The following is a 24,249-nucleotide window of genomic DNA, read 5'->3' on the forward strand; positions in this document are numbered from 1 at the left end:
CTCGAGATTCGAGTGCAGTTTGAAATTTCTTAATTGGAATATTTTCATTGTTATTCAAAGTGCACTCGAATAATATTAACTTTTTTGAAGGTACAAATCGTGCAGGTAGTGCAAATCGAGTTGGAAAGTTGTTTTAGAGAGGACGTGAAAAAACCGAGGACGTTAAAGAGAGATCGTTAAATTCGTTGGAAAGATCGTGTTTTCGAGGAAAAAGTTGAAGATAGAGGATGAAGAAACGCGCGGCTCTTTCGTACGTACGCGGTTTCCGAGTGCGCGAAGAATAGTGGGGCGCATTGATGCGCGGAGCGGCCACTCCGCAGCGCTCCCCTTTAACGAGGAACGCATAAGATCAAAGAAGCGAAAGAGTTATGTTTGCGGTTTCAATATGAGACAATTTCTTCTTGCATCTTCTGTTATCCTTTACCAGGGGGTCCCCGAGAACTGGCCTGCCCCACGTTCGATCGTATTCCATATTCTCTCTCACCAACATCATCCTTTTCTTCAATTTGATTGTTCGATCGTTGTTTTGTCTGTCGATTTAAAGAATAGCGGAAGTATCATCGTAAATTTTATTGACCGCATCAAATTTGTAAGAAAATTTTAATTCGTCGATTAACGTCGAAGATCGAAAAAACTAACTATCATTAGATCGGATATAAGTAAATCTAAGAGTATTGTTCGTTTAGGTAGAAATTAAGTAAGTATTAATAGTAATAAGTTAAAATAGAAGAACGTTTGGTTTTTTCTCTTGTATTCTTTCTGAAATATTTTTATACGCCTATGTGTGTTTTTTTTTTTTTTTCAATCACGAAAGTACGAGTAACGCAGCTTCGGACTTCGACACGTTTAAAAACGAATAAGGCTCGTGAATCGTAATCTCGAGAAGCTTACACCATCTCCGGATACTCGCCTGTTCTTCGGGGAGTCTCACGGTGTAGAAACTGCTCGAGGAATGCGTGTAATGCGTGTACGTACATGTCACGCCCACTCGCGTCAGCGTCACCGACATGCCACTTCGATGTATTTACGAACGTAGCTTACCTGTATCCTACGTAGTTACATGCTGTATGCGAGCTAGCTTCTAACACGACGATTCTGTCTCACATGTACTACTGCGTCTCCGATATCGTGTTTGTACATTCTCACGCGCGAAACCATCGCGTCTGTATTTCTATCTTCTCTATACATCGCTTCTTCGTATACGATGAGTCACCATATCAATACTCGGCTGGTCGCCATCTTGTCGGTAAGACAAAATCTTCAATTTAGACATTTTCAAGGTTACAAAATACATTTATTTTTAATCACAACATTTTCTTCGACTTGTATGTAAATAGAAACTATCTTAATATCGCTACTTTTTTCATTGATTATTCGTTGATATTGACACACGTTAAGAAAGACGAGTTATTTTCCAAGAAGAATTTTTCTCGTAGCACCGAAGTTTTGACCAGCTTGAGTTGCACCTTTATTGGTACCTGCCTGTAAACCAATAAGTGTCTCGCCGGCTCTTAACTGTTCTTCCGTGAACGATCGTTTGTTCTCTTCCGCTGGTTTCGGTCCTAGCCAAGGTCCACGCCATTCGGGATGCTTGTAAGTCTGTGAATCGCATCAATGAAATTACAAATATTAGAACAAACGATATATCCGATAAATACAAAAAGCAATAATTTGTCATTTAAATCAAATTACAGTGCGTCCGATAGCGAAGATAGTATTCGTAACTTGAGCGATATTTTTCCGTTCCATAAGATCGACTGCTTGGAAGAGATCCACGTCAGGGACGCCATATTTCGTACAGGCTTTCTGAAACCTAAAAACAATATTTTTCAATGTAATTAAAAGAAGAATCGATGACAACACGAACGAAAGAAAACTATGACGATTTCAAGACAATATGGTTAAGAATTCGTTTTTGTAAAGAGAAAAATAGAACGGAAAAGTGAGGTTAAGTGAGGTTAGAGACGAAGAATGATAGGTAAAAGAAAGCTCGAAAGCGCGAAATTCAAAGAGAAAGGCGACACGAGTTCGGTGAGCAAGCTCCTTTCTATGGATGTTAGCCTGTACGATGCTTCAAGTCGGTGACGCGTTTCTATTGTCTCTGAGCGACAAGAAGACATCGTCGAGACGCATGTTACATCGATTTCTGTCAAAGAGGAATATCGTCGTCGTCGTCGTCGTCGTCGTCGTCGTCGTCGTCGTCGTGGAACGTACGAGGACGAGGACGCTTAAGTGGAAACGAAAAGCGAACATCCTTGCGTCTTTTCGTGCCGCAAGAACGGCGCGCCACGCGTACTCCTCAAACAGGCAAACAGAAATCAAAGAGCTTTTTCATTGGCCGTTCTATCGGAGCGCGAATTCGTTGAAACGCTAAAACGAACTTTATTAGCTCTTACAAACATACGTTCCTATGATGCCGCGCGACAGTCGCGTATGAGCACCGAAAGACAGAAAGGACGCGATTCTTCACACGAGATCTGACAAACATAAATTTTTTGCATAAAATTTTTGTTAAAATATGAATAGTTGATAAACGATCGATCGTAAAATTATTCAGTTCAAACAATTACATCTTTGTAACGTAGTATAATCAGTCATCGTTCGAGACAAAATTAATTGTTATTTCATATCCCAAAATTAATGTTATATTAGTAATACGTTATATCATAAGTTTCATGTTATATAATTTAGTTTAGACTCGAACCGAAAAATTAGATTATGAAGAATATCGAACATTTGCTTAGTCACAATTTTCATACGTAGATATTAGCACTCTACTAATAATCCATCTAATAATCTAAACCTCTTACGAATATAAATACATTATTATTAAAATTCTAAAATCTTTAATACAATTTCGTACAATATAAGATTCCAATATACAAGTATAATATCATTATTAAATAATAATACAAAATAAATAAATAAATAAATTCAATTTGACGGAAAGACATTTCGATTTATATATATCCGTTCGTTTCGTTTCGTTTCGTTTCGTTTCGTTTCGTTTCGTTTCAACATTACCATAGAAGGAACGAAGAACACGAGAAACGTGAGGCAGGCCAGTGTTCGGAAGCCCTCGGTATGCCAGGATATCAGAAAAATATGGAGCCGAGTATATTTCGAGAGGAGCGCGATTAGTTGAGTTTTCGAGCGTATGAAACTTTCGTGGATTACATGTTAGCCGCGTAAAAAGGGAGTAACGCGGAGTGGCCGCGCTGCGCATCGTTCGCCCCACTACTTCGCAAAAGCGCTCTCTCGGCGACGAAAACGCGCTGAATGACGAATAAGAACGGCGTTGCGCGCGCTGACTCGCGAACGCGCAAGGACCGCGCGACGGAGACACGCTTGGTGACTCTTCGCGCCTAACTAGACTTCGAATTAACTTTGATCAACTTCCAAATGTTTCTTTTCTTCTCCCTTTTTTGTTTTTCTCTTTCCTTTCCTCTTTTTTGTCACAGAAGAAAGAAATTTTTTCTCTCCTTAAAGAAATTTCAACGACTGTGAATTTCGAAAAAGTTTAGTTTAGACTAAAATTCTAATCGATGACTCGACAAAATCATTATACGTTCGAGTGGTACTCTTCTAGATATCATCGTGTTACCTCTTCACGTTCGAATAGTTCATCAGGATGGTAGCAATCACTGTAGGCATTCCATGCAATATATATTCCGAAGATTAGAAATGTGGGTCTATTCTTTAAGTGGAATGTTAAAGTTTTCAGTTAAGTGAAATATATTTTTTTTTTTTTAATGACGGATGATAGGAACATTGCAACGTTATTAGAAAATTCAAGTAATTTTATTTATATTAAAATATGTGATTAGTTTAAATGATATATATTTGTTATAGGAGACGAAAAATATTATAAAGATTTTATAGAAATTATTTATTTTAATAATCAGCTCGTATATATGCAATATATTAGTATATCTTAGGAATGAAATACCAGTTGATTTGATCTTTTTAATCTTTATAAATTAGAGATATATGCGTACACTAAGATAATAACTTCCTATCTTGCTATAAGAAAACAAGTTTATTTATATTTTCCGAAAGAGATGATCTTTGGCCAGTTATAATATTATCCGCTGTAGAGAAGACCTTCTCTGCACTTGCTGATGATGCAAGTGCATATATTATATATAGATATATATTTTTTTGTTAAGATACAAATTTTTGAAAAATTTAATTTCTATTAATTTCCACCAACTTATATTATCCAGATTATTGTCAAATTTGCGATTCTACTAAATACTAAATTTCAGATTCAGTAACTAAATGTTTTGATATTATTTGTTATGAATATGAAATCTAAATTAATTTCTTTTATATTTTTTTAATTCTAGGATATATCATCGATTACCGTATGACGTAAGTAATATTGTTATCGTTTCCCTAATTTTTTATTTAGGTAACTTTTTCTGGCGTAAAAACAAGATCCTTGCAATGAAGATCCAAGAGTGAAACTGATTAAAGAAAATTAATTTTAAGTATCTCAAAATTCGTTTGCAATCGAAATCTTGAGAAAAAATTTGATGCAATTATTTTTAAAAAATTTTATTATCGTATTATAATCTTCTATTACCAGATGCTTGTTATAAATGAATAATTTAGTAAATGAATTTTAATTATTAAAATCGTAGAGATGATAATAGCTCTATATCATAGAACATCTGGTTTCCTGATATTGGTTTATTAAATAAATATCCAGATATCCGTATATTTGAATACAAATATTTTTCAATGCGAATAATAGTATATATATATATATATAATTCAAAGAATATACATTTATTATATATAACAAGGAAAAAAAAAGAACAATTACATAAAAATAATTTCTTCTAACAATCAGTTCTTATATATTCCATATTTTAATACTTTTGCTTAGTACAACGATACAAGTCGCATTGATGCCAATAAAAATAATTTCAGTTATAATAAAATGTATGATTAATTCAAATAATATACATTTATCATACAAAAAGTAAACAAAGATTTATATAAAAATTATACAGAAATAATTTCTTCTAATAATCAATTTATATATATACACACATATATTCGATATTTTAGTATACTTAGAAACGAGATGCCAAGTAATATCGCGTTGATCTTAATTAAGAAAAAAAAATTATTGATACTTAGGTGTTAATATCGCGTCCAATTTTAATGACTATTTTTATTCTTGGCGCCTCGAAAAGTTTACGCATCAAAATGCATTGAGGTGTATCGAGAACGTCCATTAATGGCGGACAGTCGAGAGTCTCGACTTTGGCTCGGCTCTCGATTTCTACGTAATACTCGAATCGATTCGGTCGGATATATCGAAGGATAGAAAGCAACGACGATCCCGACCTCGGACATCTTCGGTAGTTATTTATCAGGAATACAGAAGATCGAGATAGAAACGAACCTCGAGAATATTCGCGCGCGAGTACGCCATCGACATCATCGACTTTTCGAGTTCTTCCTCTCGAAGAAGTGAAAGAACGATTCGAGAAGAACAATCGCAAACCGTTTGATTCGATACCGACATAATTCTCGTTAATCGGACCAGTCTCGTCGATATGCCGTACGGTCGAAACGCAAAACACTGTCGATTGCGTAAAGTCGAATGACGACGGGGAAAGCATGAACGAACAAGAGCAAAGTTCATTCGACGACAAAACGAAAGTGAGGTTATCTAACAAGTTACACGTGCTATCACACGTAACATACATATCGTACATACTGAATTCCAAGATAAATAAATTCTTTCTTTTTAGAATACTTACTGATTAAGATTATCCATCATTTTGTAATCTCCACCGGATGTATTAATCTTCGTGATGATTCCAGGCTGCAATTTGTTCATGAGTTTACATAATAATACACCGTCTCTTAAAGCATCCTCGTAGCTGACTCCTAAACAGAAAACGTTTCGTTTCATTCTTTTTTTATTGAAATTTGATAAAAATTAACAGATTGTATATACAATATTTCTTAATTTAATAATAGTCCCATACAAAACGAAATATAAAGTCGATCTCATGATTGACCGAAAGGGATATCAAATAGAAGAAAACACAGAGAGAGAGAACTAAAGAGAGATATACAGAAAGAGAGAGAGACGAGAGAAAGAGAGAAAGCGATTTCGACAAGGAAAAGAATGCGAAGGAGTGAGTTTGCACCAGGAACACAGAATAAGTCGTTCCCGCCCTTCCGAAAACGTAGAACGAAGGCTCTTCTTGAAAATGAAGCGCGCAGTCGCGTCCATAATACTTGGTTATTGCATTCTAGCATCGAACGAGTGAAGAGGTTCAACGAGGGAGGAGCATCTCTTGCACACACACATACACGTACACCCACCCACACATATACACACACCATACATTTCTTTTTCATCTTTTTTTAATTCTCTTTCTCGTCTATGCTACGTGTAGGACGAACGTAATAATAAAATAAAACGAGTGAGGAAGAAACGAAAGGAAGGAAAGTACGACCAGCGCTCTTTCATGGTGTCCCATTATGCCAAGAGGTGAGCCAAGGGGGCATGGCATTTTTTGCTGGCTCGTCGAAGGATCGCGAGAATCACCGCCTCCGTCTTCCATCAAAGCTGATCTTCCCTCCATTCGTTCGTTTTATTTTTTTCTTTTTTTCTTTATTCGTGTACTTATACTCCATCGAGAGTAGAGAACGTTCAGAGTCGCCATCGTTCTCTCATTTCTCCTCCTCCTCCTCCTCCTCCTTCTCCTCCTCCTCCTCTTCTTCGTCTTCTTCTTCTTCTTCTTCTTCTTCTTCTTCTCTTCGTATCGTCTTCGTGAAATACCTTCTTCTTCTCTCTCTTACGAAGAAGACAGGCTATCAAGAAAGGCATTTTAGTCGCCATTCGAAAGACGCGCCGCATCTCGAACTGCCAGGGATTTAGCTACCCTCAGGAGTTCTTTTCTATATATTGCTCGTATGCATGTATGCATGTATGTATATTTTTTTTGTTTTTTTTCTTCTTCATCGTTCTCTCCCCCTTTTTATCTCCCTCTTTCTTTCGTCTTCTTTTTTCCTTCGATTCCCTCCACTCTACGCCGCCATTGACGTATCGAACCTATCGACGACAGCCACGCCACCTGTCGTCGCACGACGCTCGCGCAACCTATCGATAATGGGAGGAGACAGACCAGTATATTCTCTCTCTCTCTCTCTCTCTCTCTCTCTCTCTCTCTCTCTCTTTCTCATTCTTTTCTCATCTTCTATTCGGCGTAACAGAGAAAATGCATCAATGACCCTTAATGATTTCTTTTATTATTTTTTTACATTTAACTTTTCCGAAATTGTAATATATTCGTAAAAGATAAGAAAAATTTATAATGATAGTAAAGTATTGAACTGTATTTCAGATGCTAAGTTTGATCGTAAGATTATTAACAAGATTAATAAACGTTTTAGAACAAAAAAGTTAATGAATTTTATTTAAATAAAACCGATTTTATAAAATAGATGCTTATATTATTAAGTAAGTTAGCAGTGGGGAATGGGAATTAGTCATCCTCAAAAATGAAACTTTTTTTAAAGAAAGCTGTACACGTAATGTTTCTAATTTGATATAGTCATTCCTGGTTTAATGTTTCCAGGAGAAAATTTCTTTGATAAATATTCCTGACACAGAAAAACTTATAATGGTAATAAAATACCGAGATATATTTCAGGCATTTAGGTTTGATTGTAATTAAAAAAGTTAATAAACGTGTCTAACAATTACTACTTTTTCAATAAAACATCTAGAAAATTTCATTTAACGTTTCTTAAAAAAAGAAATCATTTTCTTTCTTGAAATAATCTTACACACTCACATATACCGATATAAATGATTAAATTCAGATAATTATAAGCTACGAAACAAATCAAAATACATAGAATAGAATCTTGAAATTTAAACATGTACGTTGTAAGTGAACGATTGACCATAAAAGAATAGTTTATAGAGTAATCATTTTCTTTCTTCATATCTAACGTTCCATCTAGATTTAGATCCGTTTATGTATCGATGAAACAGAGAAATTAGAGAGAAAGAAAGAAGACAAGGTTCCATCTTTACGCAAGGTCAGGATGGCCGTAGGATAGACGATTCTGAGGAATCAGGCGCGTATAGAAACGCATCGTATATGTCTACTACTCGCTCCGCCCTGCATACCGTTGCTGCATAATGGGGATGGAAATATATGCAGCGTCTATGAATATGAAAGTTGCGGAGTTACTAAGAAAACATACTTGGCCTCGAGTATCTCTTCGCTTGTACTGTGCATTCTCATCACAAGAAATAAGAGTTAGAAACTCCTTTTAAAACCATTCGTCCTTTTAATCGAAACTGCGGAACGAAAGACGACATTTTGTTCCGTTTACAAGATTAATAAAGGAAGAGTAAGAGAGAGAGAGAGAAAGAGAGAGAGAGAGAGAGAGAAAGAGAGAGGAAGAGAAAGGGAAAGAGAAAGAGAGAAAGATAGAACGAGTGAGAAAAATGAAAGCAACACTTCGACCACTGGTCGATTCCAAGCAACGATAACGTTTCGGACGGAGTAACACGCGTGCCAGCTTTTCGATGAACTACCATCCTGATCCTGCAAGGACGATGCGTCACGTGGTTCTGCCTTGGAGTGGTCCGGATAAAATGCCTACCCTAAAATCTGCTCGCCTAGTATGAAACTGGTCGCAAGCCTGAGTTCTGGATTGACGAGCGATCGACAGCCGATAGTCTTCGAATACTTTTCGATTTTTACTTCTTTTCTTATTCTTTGAGAATAAAGTATCAAGTATTTCTTGACAATTTGATAACTAATTCACGTATATCTTCCTTCGTATAGTAGAAAGTGATAGTCCTGATGAGTCGTATACACATACATAGCATACACACACACACACACATATATGTACATATATGTTTCAATTATTATCAAGTCATCCATAATTAAAATCAAGCTATCGTGATAAAAAAAAAAAAAAAAAAAAAGAAATGAGAGAAAACGGTTTTGCCTTGGAGTGTAAAACGTTGGATTGGTACCAGGGTTGTATTACGCTTAAAGTATATTTTCTCTCTCTCTCTCTCTCTTTCTCTTTCTTTTTCTCCCTTTTTCTCTTTTTCTCTTTTTCTCATTCTCCTCTCTTCTCTCTCCTTCGTTTATCGTTTTTACGTACTTCTTTCTTATCTCGTTTCTTCTGCTTTCTCAGAATATGTGCCTATCCCTGGGGACTCCCCCCGATCTCCTCACGTGCCAGGCACTCATGAGGTCATCGTTAGTACTCGACGCGTGGAAGAATTCATTGCAATTTCGAGACGCGTTTGTCGTTTATCAGGCGAATAGAATATTAGGGAATTTTTCTTCTTGGCTGATTATGGCCTACCAACCTTTCTAATGTACTTTAGACAAGCTCTACATCATATTTGATCATTTTAGTATTAAAATATCTCATAAAAATAACTGAGATTTTATAAATAGATCATGTATCGTATTCGACTAAAATTTTTAAAGTTTTAGTTCTATATATAATTCTAGTAGTAGTTTTATATATACATTTAACATTAACATTATTCATTAATCAATAGCAAACAGTTTCATTACAAAAAATTGCTTTGAAAATTGAAAATATATATATATATATGTACGTATTTGATTTTCTACTATAGATCGGATCTACGGATGTCTAAAACTTGAATATAATTCGAGTAGTAAGAGTACATATGTACATGACATATCAGAAGAAGAACATATCATGTTACATTTGATTAAGTAGAAATTAGGAGAATAATTATGGTATAGAAAGTTAATTTTACTCGAAGAACTTCAAGATTTCATTTCAATATTGTAAGATGTAAACAAAACTTTGTGTACGTGCGTGCGTGTACGTTTGTATGTATGATTAGGAACAGATTGTATATTTTTCTAAGAATTCAGATAAGCGTTAAATTATTTCTTTTTCTCTACTGGTGATGACGTATATGAGATACGTGTTAGTTTTAGTAATTGTCGAGTGGTCGATGCGATCGGTCTAGTGTTAGTGTTGTAATATAAAATAATTAAAGTCATAGGTTATTAAAAGAGTCGCGAGAAGAACAGTGCTGTATTGTACGTTGAACATAATTAATTGTTGATTTTATTATCGTTGATCGAACTTAATATTCTAATTAAATGAGATTCAATGATCTATATCCTAAACTAAATCAAATTTAAATTAAATTAAATTGAACTAAATGAACCAAACTATTTTTTATTTATTGATCTTTATATTATAATAATCATTCTCTGCGTGTATTTTATTATGAAGAAATTAAACATTGTAAAATATAATTTTTCTTTTCTTGAATTTTATTCTGTTTTTCGATCCTATTACCTAATATACTAATTGCATATACTTTTCTTTTTTCATATTCTAATATCCTTTCATATAAATTACATAGTGCCTTTGATTTGCTAGCTTTTTCTTTTAAGTTCTCTAGGAAAATAGAATATCGGGAAGAGAACTGTATGATATAAATAATTGCTTCCTAAAATTAACATTAACAATGATATTTTTATTATAGATATTGCTATTCTCATAATTATATTGATCAAAGTTAAATAAACACAATTGTTTAATCAAATATATGAGATCTTTTCTGAATTTTTAACATACTATATTGAATTAAAGTTTTTTGTTATTTCCGATCATGCGTTATCAATATCCGAGTAGACATTATTTATGAATATGCTCATTATCTTTGAATTGATGTTATATGTTCATTATATTGAATTTATATTGGAATTGAAGTCGAACATTTCTGATTATTCACAATTAACATCGATGATATTAATTATTTACATTAATTAATGTTAATGATGTTAATTGACATTATTATACGTATATATATACATACATACATATATATATATATATATATATATATATATATATATATATATATAAAATACTATGTTATTAGATTCTCATTAATCTTATTAATTATACATATATATTATAAAATAGATATATATATATATGTGTGTATGTGTGTATATGTATATATATGTATATATAATACTATCTTATTAAATTCTCATTAGTATCTTATTAGATTATATTTTTAACGCCTCATTTTTGAAACGAGTAGATTTTATAACGCGTTGTGCCTAATAAGCATAAGTAGTTTTACTATACTGCAGAAAATGATGAACGCTGAGCAAACATATTGTAAAGGTATAAAGTGATTGGTTGCATACAAACGAAAATCTTGGAACAGTTGCAAAACTGATTATTCTACTGAAAGCAATATGATACAAATATGTATTCTAATTATGATCTCACATGTTATCATATGTAACCTGATGTGAGTTTACGTAACGAGATATTAATGTGTTTCTATTTTTATTAAATCCGAAAGCCTTTTTCGTCTCACAGAAAGACATTTCCTGTCTTTATATAATAATGACAAGATTAAGAGGAAAAATCTATTGAAAAGGTATGTTGCAGCCAAAATTGTTTTGTGCCAAAAACGATAAAAGGTACAGTATAAGGTATTATTGTAAACAATATAACTTCGATTTCTGTATAGTTCCATTTTTCGAAATTTACAAGCTTTACTTTTATAAATTAATCATTTACTTGTTTATATGTTTATGTATTATAAAAATTTATAATATAGTAATTACAAATAATATAATGTTCTTTGATTGAACTTTCAAATATACAAAATTCAAACCTCGATTGCTTTAATCAACTAAGCTATCTAAAAATACGTAATCTCCATTCCTTCGTAACTTTTTTAGAACGAGCTCCATACTAAATTATTTTATATTAGAAGCAAATTATACCCGTTGGTAATAGTTTATTATAAAACACATATTCGCAATTATCTCGTGCCACGCTTGTTCTTAGTCAAGAAATAGATAACATTATTTATGCGTCGGACAAAAGTCGTACGGAAGATATTAAATACATATTTCTATTATTATAATTCTGATATCGTTACGCACATTATTATTATGATCTCTGACTTGTCTTCTACAATAATATTATCTAGTATTATAACATTATGTTGTTATTTTAAAATATAATATAACATAAAAATTGCAAGTTTGATCAAGATAAAAAATATTTTTTATAGATATTATAGATTCTATAGATATATCTTTAGATAGAACGATATAATTAAAAGGAATGAGTATCCCTTTCTCACAATGTCTAGAAAACATTGAGACCCGGCGATCAGCATTCACGATTCTCTTTTTATCACTCTCTCTCTCTCTCACTCTCTCTTTCTCTCTCTCTCTCTCTCTCTCTCTCTCTCTCTCTCTCTCTCTCTCTTTCTCTCTCGACAATAAATACGCATGGTAGGAAAGAACGAAGTAAACAAGCATCGTGACACGTTGATACCTCCCTGGTATTGTTGAAACACTGTGAGATGTCGTAAAAGTGAGAAGGTGACAGAAAATCGATATTCTCTTTGGGAAAGTCACATTCTACAATTCTTTAGTTGAAAATTCTCAGCAAAACGTCTTTCTTTTCATCCAGAAGAAGTATAGAACTGATGTTGGCCTGATATTTTTCAGATGCCGTGCGTCTTCGTGAGGATTCGTGTTACCCCGTATATATATATATATACATGTGTATATGTGTATATGTGTATGTATATATATATATATATATATATCATAATGGATACGTTGGCAAAAGAAAAAGTAACTAAAAAATGTGAACAATACGATATGTATCGGTAAATCGGGATTATTTCTACGAGGGATACTATCCTGTTACGTTGACACGTCACGGTCGTCACGTTTGGACCACTTTGACACGAATTCGATAAAGAGAGAAAGAGAGGTAGAAAGAGAAGCAAAAAGAGAAAGAGAGAGAGAGAGAAAGAAAAAAAAGAGAGAGACAGAAAAGAATTCTCTAAAAAAATTCGATCTAATATCATCGTAACTCTTTTTAATTTAAATTGCATCTTTCGACGTTCTCCAATGATTTCTCTCTATTATTCTTAATCTCGATTGTGTAATAGCCTCACGGGTATATTAAAGGATTAAGAAGATTACATTTAAAAAATTGTATATTTCGCGATGCTTTAATTTACAAGTTTAATTTTCTTTTTCGCGTTTTTAATACGTTCGAATTTGTTTCTCATAAAAAAAAAGAAAAAAAAAGGAATTAATTATGTAGCTAATTTCTATATTAATTAATTACCATTATTCTCTTAAAAAATTTGTTTCTGTCGTTGCAGTAATTTTAATAGATTTTGATATAATTTTTATCTCTCTTGCAACTAGACGATTAAATCTTTTTATACTCTCCACACGATCAGATCTTTTTATTCGTTAAGATACGAAGAACGTCGTGGAAAGAAATTTACTGAGAGAAGCTATCATGGCGCTTGCGTCTAGGGTCGCCGTATTGATTAAATGTCAGGTACGCGTCATAAAGACGTCAAAAACACGGTTTTCATCAGGACAACATCCTGGGTTCGAATTTACAACCATCAGCAACAGGTATTGCGAAAGGAGCTCTACGATGGAAAGTGAAATTCAACCTGTATTATTTTCACGATAAAATATTTCGTGGCACGGATAGTTCATTTAAACGATTCACACTGATTGTTATTTACAATTTTGTTTAAACTAGCAATATCTTAATAAGTTTCTTCGAACAGGACAATTCAGGAAGAAAGAATACATCTAATCTTAAACTCACGTGTTAACACGTGGTCGTCGATAAGGCAGAGCAACTACCTGTTGAACGTGCTCGTAAATTTGCTTCGGGGCTGTAATCCTGGTAGGCTCACCTCCAAGTGACGTCATTGACGTTCTCTTGACGGACTACTGACATCAGCAGTCACGGTCTTCACAGATGTTCGACTTTCGTCGATCGACTTTATACCGGATCAGAGAGAATAGCTTATCAGAAGCGACCGATGGTAGCGACCTTGACAAATGTAGTCGCTACTCTACCTTGCTACCCTAATAGTTGCGAGCTTTTGTGACGTCATGCGTCGAGTGGACATCTAGTACGAAACATCGATAGTATGAGAAGACCAAGACAAAAATCTCCTTTCCGGTAGATTCGGCTAGGCGTGACGATGAAATTCTGGTAGGACATAGCTAACAATCGATCCGTCGACGTCAAAACGTTGGCGGGACACCCTATAAATCCCTCAAACGTCTGCTGATGCCCTGGTGCACCTAAACGCCTTGCGCCGCCGTGACGGACAGATGACTGACGTTCCAGTCTGTTTAAAGCTCTCTTTCCATCGTATCCACTGTTTTTGCATCGATCGAGCCGTCTCCGCAATACCAGAGACAAGTAGAGAATAAATAGAAAGAGAGAGAGAAAAGGGAGAAAGAGAGAGATAAACCTGTGGAAGGGTGAATTCGAAAGACTCGAGGAGAAATGAACGGAGACACTATGTGCAATTTCCAACTAGACTATCCAAGGCCTCCTATGCAGTCCTGATACACTGGCGTCCCTACGACGTAACATGATGAATCCATGACGGTAAATCGATACTCGTCATAGTTTTACTTTTGATCCCTTTTCCCCCAAGACGTATCAATAATTCGTTTGCGTTCCAGGTTCAACGAAAGATATTATTGGCTTTTCTACCAAACAGCTTCAGGTCTTTAACAAATTTGTATGCAATTTCTCTCCGCTCATTGAAATTTGAAGTTGGTTCAACCCTCTAAAGACGTATCGATAACAATAACAATCCATTATAAAATTCAAACTAAATTCGATAGGAAACGTTTCAGAGGGTTCCGGATTCCAAATAGTTGGTGTGTTTGTAGTTGGTAGGAGAAAACGATCGCGTCCAGCGTACCAGGCGAGTTTCCATGACCAGGCTATCATCCGGAAACGTTAGAATCCCAATGTTAAATCGTGTTTACTGTGTTCTTGAGTTCCGGTACTCGCATTTGATCATAAATGACTCGTTCAGTGTTAGTTAAATAGAGAAAGAGAGAGGTCAAGAGAAAGAGAGGAAGAGAGAGAAAGAAAGACGAAATACATAGAAATGTAAATCGTATCATGTTGATCGAGAGTTTAATTTTAAACGAGTCAATAACATCAAAAGCTTGGACTATCCGGCTAGCAGACGAGAACGGAGGAAGATCGTAGGTACGAGATATGGTAAGCTGAAAAGCGTAAAATCGATTCTACTCTCAGCAGCTGGGTCTCCTCTACCTAGATCCATCCTAGATAAACGCGCCTAAGATAAATTCTAGTCGTGGCACCAGGCCATCAGAAGCAGCATGGACTCGTATGAGTTTTGGATGTTCTCGTTCGATGATAGTGTATGTACGCCATTGAATAGAATCGTTTCAATCGTTAAACAAAACGAATATCGACTTGGTCAAAAATATTATCCTAATTTCTAATGATCTTTTTCTATTTTCATTCATCGGTAAAATTCATCAATGAAGAATTAATATTACAGCATTCTTTAGAATTCTATGAAAATTATTAGATCGATATTGGCAAATTTGAAGAGATAATGTTACCAACGTAGAACGATCTTCAACTCTTCGAGTTATCGATCGTCTCTATTTATAGGAGGAGAAAGGACAGGTAAGGTTCTCCTCGTTCTCGACAGGTGCAAACTGGTTCCACGAGCATCAGGCTGGTACTTCGCCGTGAGAGCTTTCCTATCGGATGGGAGAGAAACCCCACCTAGCTAGACAGTCGTAGGCATGGAAGGTTCCTAGTGGGGATTAAACTAAATATCCTCGGTGGGGGTGGTTTCATCGTTTGGCCACCTCCACTGAGACTTCCGTACCACCAGGATGACAGTCGAAGGTGGAGGCTTATTGCGCTTCCACGTTTTATCAGTACAATATCTCCATATTGCTATGAAAGACGACGAAAAATTCTTTTTCAAGATTCATGAATAACAAATTAAATAGATAATATTTCTTTATGATCATTAATAAAATCAAATCAAGCGAATGGATTACGCAAAGTTCACGATATAATCGTAAATCGATTAATTTTAAAGATAACTAACAAAGATCAGCTAGCTAGGTGATACGAAAGGTAGAAAACTCTTCTCTCGCTTTTCAGCACAAAGGAAAATCATTGGCTTGCAATTGCGTCGACGCCTGACGTGTTTGTTGCAACAGGGTAGCATGTTAACCATAGGGGTTGATTCCCAACCATCGTTTCTCGATAGGGTGGCTCGCAGTGACGTAACAAAGCGCGCGTTCTGCCGGGGTAGCATGAGATAAAGATTGGTAGAACTACCCCTAAAGTATCGATCGGCCCTAGACGACTTTTCTCAAGGTTCAAGCGAATTTCTTTAGAATTAGCAATATTTATATCGTGTTAATGTTGATTATGGAAATACACGCAGGTTAACTGCTGGGAAATAATAATTTTTATATATTATGAATATATTTTTTACGTTTACGTTATCGTGTATAATCGAAATTATTTAGGGAATTTCAAGCTTATATCGAAGTATGCTAACCTATCGAACAAGCTTGTCCTTTGCTACGTCACATACCCGACAATTTCTACCCGGCTATCATATGATATCAGTTGGCAGCTCGTCAACCCTCGTACGTTCATGCATTGAATGCCTGAGAAAACACAATGGGGGTGACCACATCAAAACGCTTTTTCGAAGCTTTCCACCTCCAAGGAATAGGATTACATGTTCTCAAATAGTTAGATCACGAGAATTTAGTTTAATTACATAAACGTGAGCCTGCTTAATAAAATATTATTGCAAAACTATACGTTGTCATATAGTAGAGAAGAAAATTAAATTAATTCGTAAATAAATATGTCCATTAGATTGTTATATATTTTGTTGAAAAAGTTGTTAAAATTGCATTAATTTTCTTTCCTTTTTCCTTGTTTAATTTTTTATTTAACGACATAAGTTGATTTTTAATATAAATTATAAAAGAATTTGCGGTTCTAAGTCGCCTCCAAATAACAGGACAACATATCTTCGAGTTAGGCTCAGCCTGTGTTGTTGGAGGGTGTAAACCCTCCTCCCAATATACTCTACAAGCCAAGTAAATCGATTTGGCTTATTTACGCTCGAGGAATCATGAATAATGAGGACCAATAATATTTGAGAAACTTACAGCAACTACTGAGAAACTACTTGCAATTTTATGTATAGTTGGTTATTAATTAAGTTAAAAAACAAATAACAAAAATAAGAAGTTTTACCTGGTGGAAATCTTTCTCCAACGATCGTCTCGATCCATTGTTGAGCTTCTGCTTCTTGGCTAGCTTCCCTTTTACCAGCAACCTGAAAAAATCGTATGATTAAAAATACTGAAAAACTATACACAATTACATAAATTAATATCAGAAGAAGATAAAACTTTTTATTTATAATAAACTTTTGCAAGATAGTTTTCAGCTACATGGTGAAAGTGAAATTTGTGATCTAGATTGTGATCTAGAAGGATCAATTTTTTATGTTTCAATTTCTTTATCAGTTTCCGTAGAAACTTACAAAAATTGCCGTAGCCGATGGTATTTCACATCGTCATGGCGGGGTATTGGTAAAAGTTTTCAACTAGCAATAATCGCACCTCGGCAGAACCTCATTGGTTACGATATCGCCGCTGCGCAAAGCTGATGAGAAAGCAGTCGTATCCGAGAATTATACAGTTGCATAGAACTTGTACTTACGAGAAATATTATTTGACAACGCCACGTTGCGGCGAGAAATAAAACTAAATCATTTTCAAGACCAACGGTAGCACGGAACTTTCTCTATCGTTACACAAGCGATAAGAGAGTCGAATAGATTAGTCAAGATTAATGTTAAAAAAAAATAATAATAATTTGAATAATGATAATAATAGTTATTATAAAATAATAAAGTAACTTTTTATATTTGAAATGAATTTCATTGATAATTATATTCAACGTCACTAAATGACAAAGCTTTGCATGGCAATTCATTAATAAATAATTTAAAAAACAATGTATATCCATGTTTTTGTTTTGAAGAGTTAGTCACTTTGACAAATGAACGACTCATATATTATACGAACGTATATTATACGAAAAGATTCGAAGAGAATTTGAAAATTATAATTTGAATTAGTGATAATGGAGATATTTCGCAAAGATTGATTTTCGTTGCAAAGTAAAATTACGTGCGATTAATGATAGAAATATAAATTTGACAGGTGTATAAAGAAACATTACGTGATCGTTAAAATAGACTCGAATTACGTTTCAAAGAGGTTTAGATGAAATAGTAGCACAATCGTTCCAGGTGTCTGTGCAACTACGTAAACGGGATTTGCTACGATAAACTTGGAAATAGCGCGCTGATTGATGAAATCTAAACTCGGCGGTGGCATCACCCTTCGAAGTGGCCAGAATCCAGAAATTACGACGCTTAGACTTATCGGCGTTTTCAACTGGCGACAATCCACGAAAGTTAACCGTTCTCTTTTTCATTGCAAAATACTCCCACTTGTTTGAACTTTTCCACGTTTGCTATTCTAATAACATTTTTTGGAGACTTATATTTTAAAAATAACATTTGAATATGTGCAAATATATATATATATATATATATATATATATATATATATATATATATCGATAATAATCAAAATAATGTATCATTCTCTTATTTTTATGTTATAAAATATAAGGAAGAGCTTTTAGAATACATTTAAAAATCATAGATATAAAAACGTCGAACGATTTATTACTATTTTCTCGCCATTCTCGAATTTTTAAACCGCCAAATTATGTTCCAGATGAAAAACTGTATCTATACGAAGAGCGTACGAAAATAAGCACACGGTTCTCTCGTATGACCTAAATCTCAAATCTATTGCAACTTTCGTATCGAACGGATCGTTAAATAAAGAGAATCTTTCTTCCGAATGAAATAATTTATAAGATAAAGAAAAATAATCTCTATTTTTCGATGGTAATTATCTTCGAATCTTTTTAAGATCACGTATTTTCCGATTAGATTTTTTCGTCTCGTTGATGTTTTTGCACATATTAGAGACACATAATTAAATACATATAAAATACAATTTTTATGAGTTTTGTAAATAAGAATATAGTGTCAAGATCTGGTTACAAGTGGGGGTGTGGGAATACCCAATGGGCACTGAGCCAAAAATTCTCGTCGTTGAAGATCAGTAGGATGGACAAGGGGGAGGGGATGATGCCATATAGCACCGAGACGCCAGCGGTCCGACTTAGTCTACTCGGCAACATCGTTCAAAAGTTATTCTATATCGTAAAATTTGTTATTTGTTCGAGAGGTCAACGAAGTCGAGAAAAAAATGCCGGTATGTTCCCTCGCGCTTATATATATATATATATAAATGTTCTCGTAAAGATGGTAACCTAATGTTATCAAGCTGCAAAAAATTAACAATTTATTTGTTAAGTGACAAACTAATTTTTTAGGAATTCATCGATCCTTGCTTCTCGCACGATCTATAATATCACGAACTCCACTAATAAATTTTTGATGATCGCTGAAAACAAATCGCATGTCCGCCTGTGTGATTTATGAGATGACATTAAGTATACATAATTAGATAAGATAATTCTTAAAGATGTTAATAACTTGTCATCAACAATGTACGTTCTTAAAAAGAGATAAACGGTGTAAAATATATCATCATCAATTCAATTTCCAATCCAAAATACTATCATCATCAGTTCTTAAACTCGACATTGTATATGTACCCTTGTACAGGTGACGAACGTCTTGATCGCAAGCCAAACTTTGCTGGAGATAGCGACTATAATCGGACTTTAAATTTAGTGAATCGTTACAACACAAATCTCCGGTTAGAGAGAAAAGGGAGCTTGAAAGAACGCTAACATCTTCGAGAATGAATCTTAAAATATCTGAGTGCGTCTCGAGGAGTTTAACACGTTGCTTGCTTCCTTCCTTCCTTTCTTCCTTCCTTTCGTTTTCTTTTCCTTGATATATTACCGATAAAACTTAAAACATTCTTTGATATACGAGTCTTATCGAAATAAAAAAGAATATGGATCGCTTAACGTTTTTATAAAAATATCGACAAGGATTCAATATGACAAGCTTCTGAAGAGAGAGAAAGAGAGAGAGAGAGATAAATAAAAAAGAATATTGATCACCTAACGCTTTGATAAAAATATCGACAAGCATTCGATATTCGTAGAACTTGACGGATAACATTGACAAGCTCCAGATGCGAACGATAAATCAAGCAAACTGGGAGAGAGTGTATTCGTTTCTTTCGATCGCATTGCAGATTGTATAATCTTTGTTATACGTTCGTAAAAACATTCCTCCCCACTCGCGGAAAAGAACGTTTCCAAAAATAATCATGTGTGGTCGAGCAAAACGAGAATTCTGACGATCGAACTTTAGCATGGATACTGCGATGGACCAATGTACTGTTTGTTCATATATATCTGTATATAAATATATATGTGTGTATGTGTTGATCTTCGAATTAATGCTATAAATACTAATTTACCGTTGGCAGATGTAAGAACAGCTTGGCTTTTACTTGCGTCAGTCAAGTTCTACACGTCGTAAATTGATCAATGCGTTATTAACTAGTTATGAAACCATATCATTTAGGATAGCAATACGTCATAATTTCAATTTTATCTTCCTCGAAAGTGTTCCAAAAAGAAACGAAGAAGAAAAAAAGGAAAAGAAAGTTGCAAGGAATAGGTGTACGTTATTTAATGTTGAAGTCGAACAGGTGGGCGAAACGTATAACTGGCATTAATAGAAGATCATGAAACTACGCCCATCGTATTTTATTTTCGACGTTGGTTTACACTCGAAAGTAATTTAACACCGACCGAAAGCCGAATTCTATTTATGAATTTTGAGCGTTTTTAAAAGAGGAGTAGACAGGAAGCTTCCAGGCTATCGAAAGAAAAGCAGTGTTTTATTTTTGTTTCCATTTCTTCCCATTCTGTTTTTTCCTTTTGAAAATAATTCATCTTCCTATCTGTCATAGGCTCGTAACAAAGAACAAGAGGCAGAAGTCCTCACTTGGATCGAAAATGTACTCGGTGAGAAACTCCCACCAGGAAATTATGAAGACATTCTCAAGGATGGCGTTGTCCTTTGCAAACTGATCAACAAACTTGCACCTGGCTCTGTCAAAAAAATTCAAACGAAAGGGACAAATTTCCAGCTTATGGAAAACGTTCAAAGGTAAATAAACTCGTTCCAACTATATTCCAATTTCGAAATATTTCTTATTGTAAAAGATAATAATAATGTTTTTCGTTTGATTAGGTTCCAAGCAGCGATAAAGGAATATGGCGTACCGCAAGAAGAAATCTTCCAAACGGCAGATCTCTTTGAGAGACGCAATATTCCTCAAGTGACCCTCTGTCTTTATGCGCTTGGTAGGATCGTAAGTACACGAACGACATCGAATTTTTATTTTTCCAAACATTTTATATTGTAATAGACCTTTACGATATTTATCTTTTTTCTTTCGCCATTGAAAACAGACTCAAAAGCATCCGGAATTCAATGGACCACGTTTAGGACCAAAAATGGCGGATGAAAATAAGAGAATGTTTACGGAAGAACAATTGCGTGCTAGCGAAGGTCAACTCAACCTACAAATGGGATTCAACAAAGGTGCGAGCCAAGCGGGTCATGGTGGATTTGGAAATACTCGACATATGTAGATCTATGTGAAAGCAGAACAGTTATTTATTGTTATATCTCGCTATAAATCGATCAATCAAAAAGGCAACGAAAAGGACAATGAAGGGACAGAGGCGAAACTTTTTGACAAACGCGTACATTCGATTTTACAAATTTAGTAGTAGACAATAAGCCAAACATTTTACATCAAACATTTACATGACAACGAGCAAGATTAAATTGCTGTATTTTACATATTCTCTAACTAAACACACGTAACGATATCCATGTTACAAGTACATACACATATTACACACATACACACACGCGCGAAGAAATAATTATATGAATAAATTCTCGAATATTTTATTCATATTTCATTATTAATATTTTGGATGTTTCGTAGGACGAACGTAGGTACGATTGAATTTGATGAATAGATGAACGAGTTAGGATCTTGCAACGTATTGCTCGAAGATTCGACACTTGCTCGATATTGATTGATAATTAATGATAATTATTTGATATTAATTAGCACTGTAAATATGGCAGAATATCCATATGCCCACCCAATCCTGTTTATCTTTCGCCTCTTTTCATAAGGTTTATAATAATATAAAATATAAATTTCTTATGTAACAAACATTTATTACAATTTTTTTTTATATCTTTGTAATTACGATAAAGAAACCGATCGACGATACAGTAGATGTATATTTTTATATATCTATCTCTCTCTATCGTGTTTTAGCAACTTTTGAGAAATTAGTTCTCAAAACGATGTAACGAAAAATGACAGTGAGTTAAAAAAAAATGACAGACTAAAAAAAAAAAAGGAAGAAAGAAAATATTATCATCCGTCTTCGAAAAGTTGGCTACAAATCAAACTACTCATTGTCAGAAACTCATGCGACGTGTCGTATTACGATACAAACAATAGATGTAACTTTATAAATTTGTTTTACCATTGAAACAAATATTTATGTACGGTCGAGATTACATTTACCTATATATTCGAATAATTATTTTTAGTATTCGATGAAACGAGATATAGATCGGATTCTATTTGCAAAAGTTAACTTTTCCAAGAGTCGTAATACGAGGAATGACACAATTTTCATGATTTTTCGAGAAACTCGACGAAAACGAATATCTTCTGGTGTGGTAAAAGTTAATTCAAAGTTTCGCTTGGCACACGAGTGGCTTTGAGTTATTTCTGGAAGTCGTAGCAGCGTCAGCCATTACTGGACTCGGGTCATGGTCCTATATTAATTTATCCATGGGATTAACCTTAAGACCACTTTGAACGTACTAATACGACATTTCTACTTTTTCTACTTTTAATTTTATCAAGTACAATGAGACTGGTAAGACGAATTTTTGATACATGGTATTTGATCGAGAAATAAGTTTTTTTTTTAAAAAACTTGGATATTTATTATACTTTGTATAGAAAAGTACTGGAGAGGATGAGAGGAAAACGACGAACTGTGTCGGTACGATGCGTAATCGGCTGACTCACAATCAGACTAAAAACAAAATGCGATGGAAGACGTATCCAGAATTAGACGATGGGCACTTAATGAAAAGTTCAAATCATACGAAAATATTGTTGAGTCAAACGATTCAAAAATAAATTATTTTCCATGACTTGCGCTTTCAACTAAACGCGTCATGGAAGCGTAATCAAAATCACAACTATTTTTACTTGCAAATTTTTTATTGCAAAATTCATATAATTTTCCATTATTATTATTATTATTATTATTATTATTATTATTATTATTATTATTATTATTATTATTATATTACTCTCCACATTATTATTATTATTATTATTATTATTATTATTATTATTATATTACTCTCCACATTATTATTATTATTATTATTATTATTATTATTTTTCGAACGATATCGTACAGTGAAATAGCGTACAACTCGTTGCTTTATTGCACACGAATCATCTGTCAAATCACAGCTGATTAGAAAAACAATCGATATGTCACACGTAAGAAAATAACAAAGAAGAACACTATGGTATCCTCCACTATAATTCTCTTTTATTTATACGTTCCTAATATTTCATGCATGTTGAATTTGTGGAATTTATTTAAATTGACCAATCGGATCGACAAAAATACTGAATTTTGTTCAGTTTTAATAAAATGGCTCGTAAGAGCCACGTGGAACATATTCCAATGGCGCTTACCTGCCACAACGGACGTCCAGGCATGATGAACTCAATTCTTGGTTAATTTCTTCGTGATTTCCTTCGAACACGGAATTTGTTGAGAAAGCACAGCTTACAAGTCTCGGCTCAAGCGTAAGCACAAAAAGTGTGCGGCTCGGCACCGGTGCTGCGTATATATTCGTGACAAGTGTACGTTCGTATTAGTGCACGTGGGTAGCGTTTCTATATATGGATCACTTACTCACCACCGACGTACTACGCTTATGATCGTATGGGTATACCTTGCGAACGCGCGCGCCCTTCGTTTTCTTCGCATTTCATTACACGATAAGCTCGAAAGCGCCACGTGTTGTTTGTCTTGCGGTAACTGGAGATACATGGCTACATAGATGATTTCATAAAAGTACAAAATTTAGTTGCGATTCATTTT

At 34.3% G+C, this 24,249-nt stretch overlaps 2 protein-coding genes and 1 non-coding gene across 3 annotated transcripts; 1 reads left to right on the forward strand and 2 right to left on the reverse strand.

The window, feature by feature from the left end:
• Positions 1–1,272: 1,272 nt before the first annotated feature.
• Positions 1,273–23,999, reverse strand: LOC127072621 (muscle-specific protein 20-like). Its single transcript, XM_051013160.1, has 5 exons — positions 23,838–23,999; positions 17,182–17,263; positions 5,781–5,910; positions 1,693–1,813; positions 1,273–1,599 (listed from the first exon to the last, which is right to left on the reverse strand). Exons 1-5 carry the CDS (start codon positions 23,859–23,861, stop codon positions 1,408–1,410), a joined length of 549 nt encoding a protein of 182 aa, XP_050869117.1. The 5' UTR covers positions 23,862–23,999; the 3' UTR covers positions 1,273–1,407.
• On the reverse strand, positions 17,457–17,597 carry LOC127062067 (U4 spliceosomal RNA). Its single transcript, XR_007781056.1, has one exon. It is a non-coding gene; the product is annotated as a U4 spliceosomal RNA (small nuclear RNA).
• Positions 19,151–22,268, forward strand: LOC127072624 (muscle-specific protein 20). The gene is made up of 4 exons (XM_051013164.1): positions 19,151–19,292; positions 20,979–21,178; positions 21,263–21,383; positions 21,484–22,268. Exons 1-4 carry the CDS (start codon positions 19,287–19,289, stop codon positions 21,664–21,666), a joined length of 510 nt encoding a protein of 169 aa, XP_050869121.1. The 5' UTR covers positions 19,151–19,286; the 3' UTR covers positions 21,667–22,268.
• Positions 24,000–24,249: the final 250 nt, after the last annotated feature.

This window comes from Vespula vulgaris, chromosome 2, assembly GCF_905475345.1.
Source record: "Vespula vulgaris chromosome 2, iyVesVulg1.1, whole genome shotgun sequence".
NCBI classification, from domain to species: domain Eukaryota; kingdom Metazoa; phylum Arthropoda; class Insecta; order Hymenoptera; family Vespidae; genus Vespula; species Vespula vulgaris.

What these genes read in the sequence shown, in the direction of transcription:
- LOC127072621 (XM_051013160.1), bottom strand. Translation starts at nt 23,861, where the DNA reads ATGCCTGGACGTCCGTTGTGGCAG. An exon ending in ATGATGGATAATCTTAATCA is followed by an intron (nt 1,814 to 5,780) that starts GTAAGTATTCTA and finishes TATTGTTTTTAG; the next exon opens with GTTTCAGAAAGCCTGTACGA. An exon ending in TCTTCGCTATCGGACGCACT is followed by an intron (nt 1,600 to 1,692) that starts GTAATTTGATTT and finishes TGCGATTCACAG; the next exon opens with ACTTACAAGCATCCCGAATG.
- LOC127072624 (XM_051013164.1), top strand. An exon ending in CTTATGGAAAACGTTCAAAG is followed by an intron (nt 21,179 to 21,262) that starts GTAAATAAACTC and finishes TCGTTTGATTAG; the next exon opens with GTTCCAAGCAGCGATAAAGG. An exon ending in TTTATGCGCTTGGTAGGATC is followed by an intron (nt 21,384 to 21,483) that starts GTAAGTACACGA and finishes CATTGAAAACAG; the next exon opens with ACTCAAAAGCATCCGGAATT.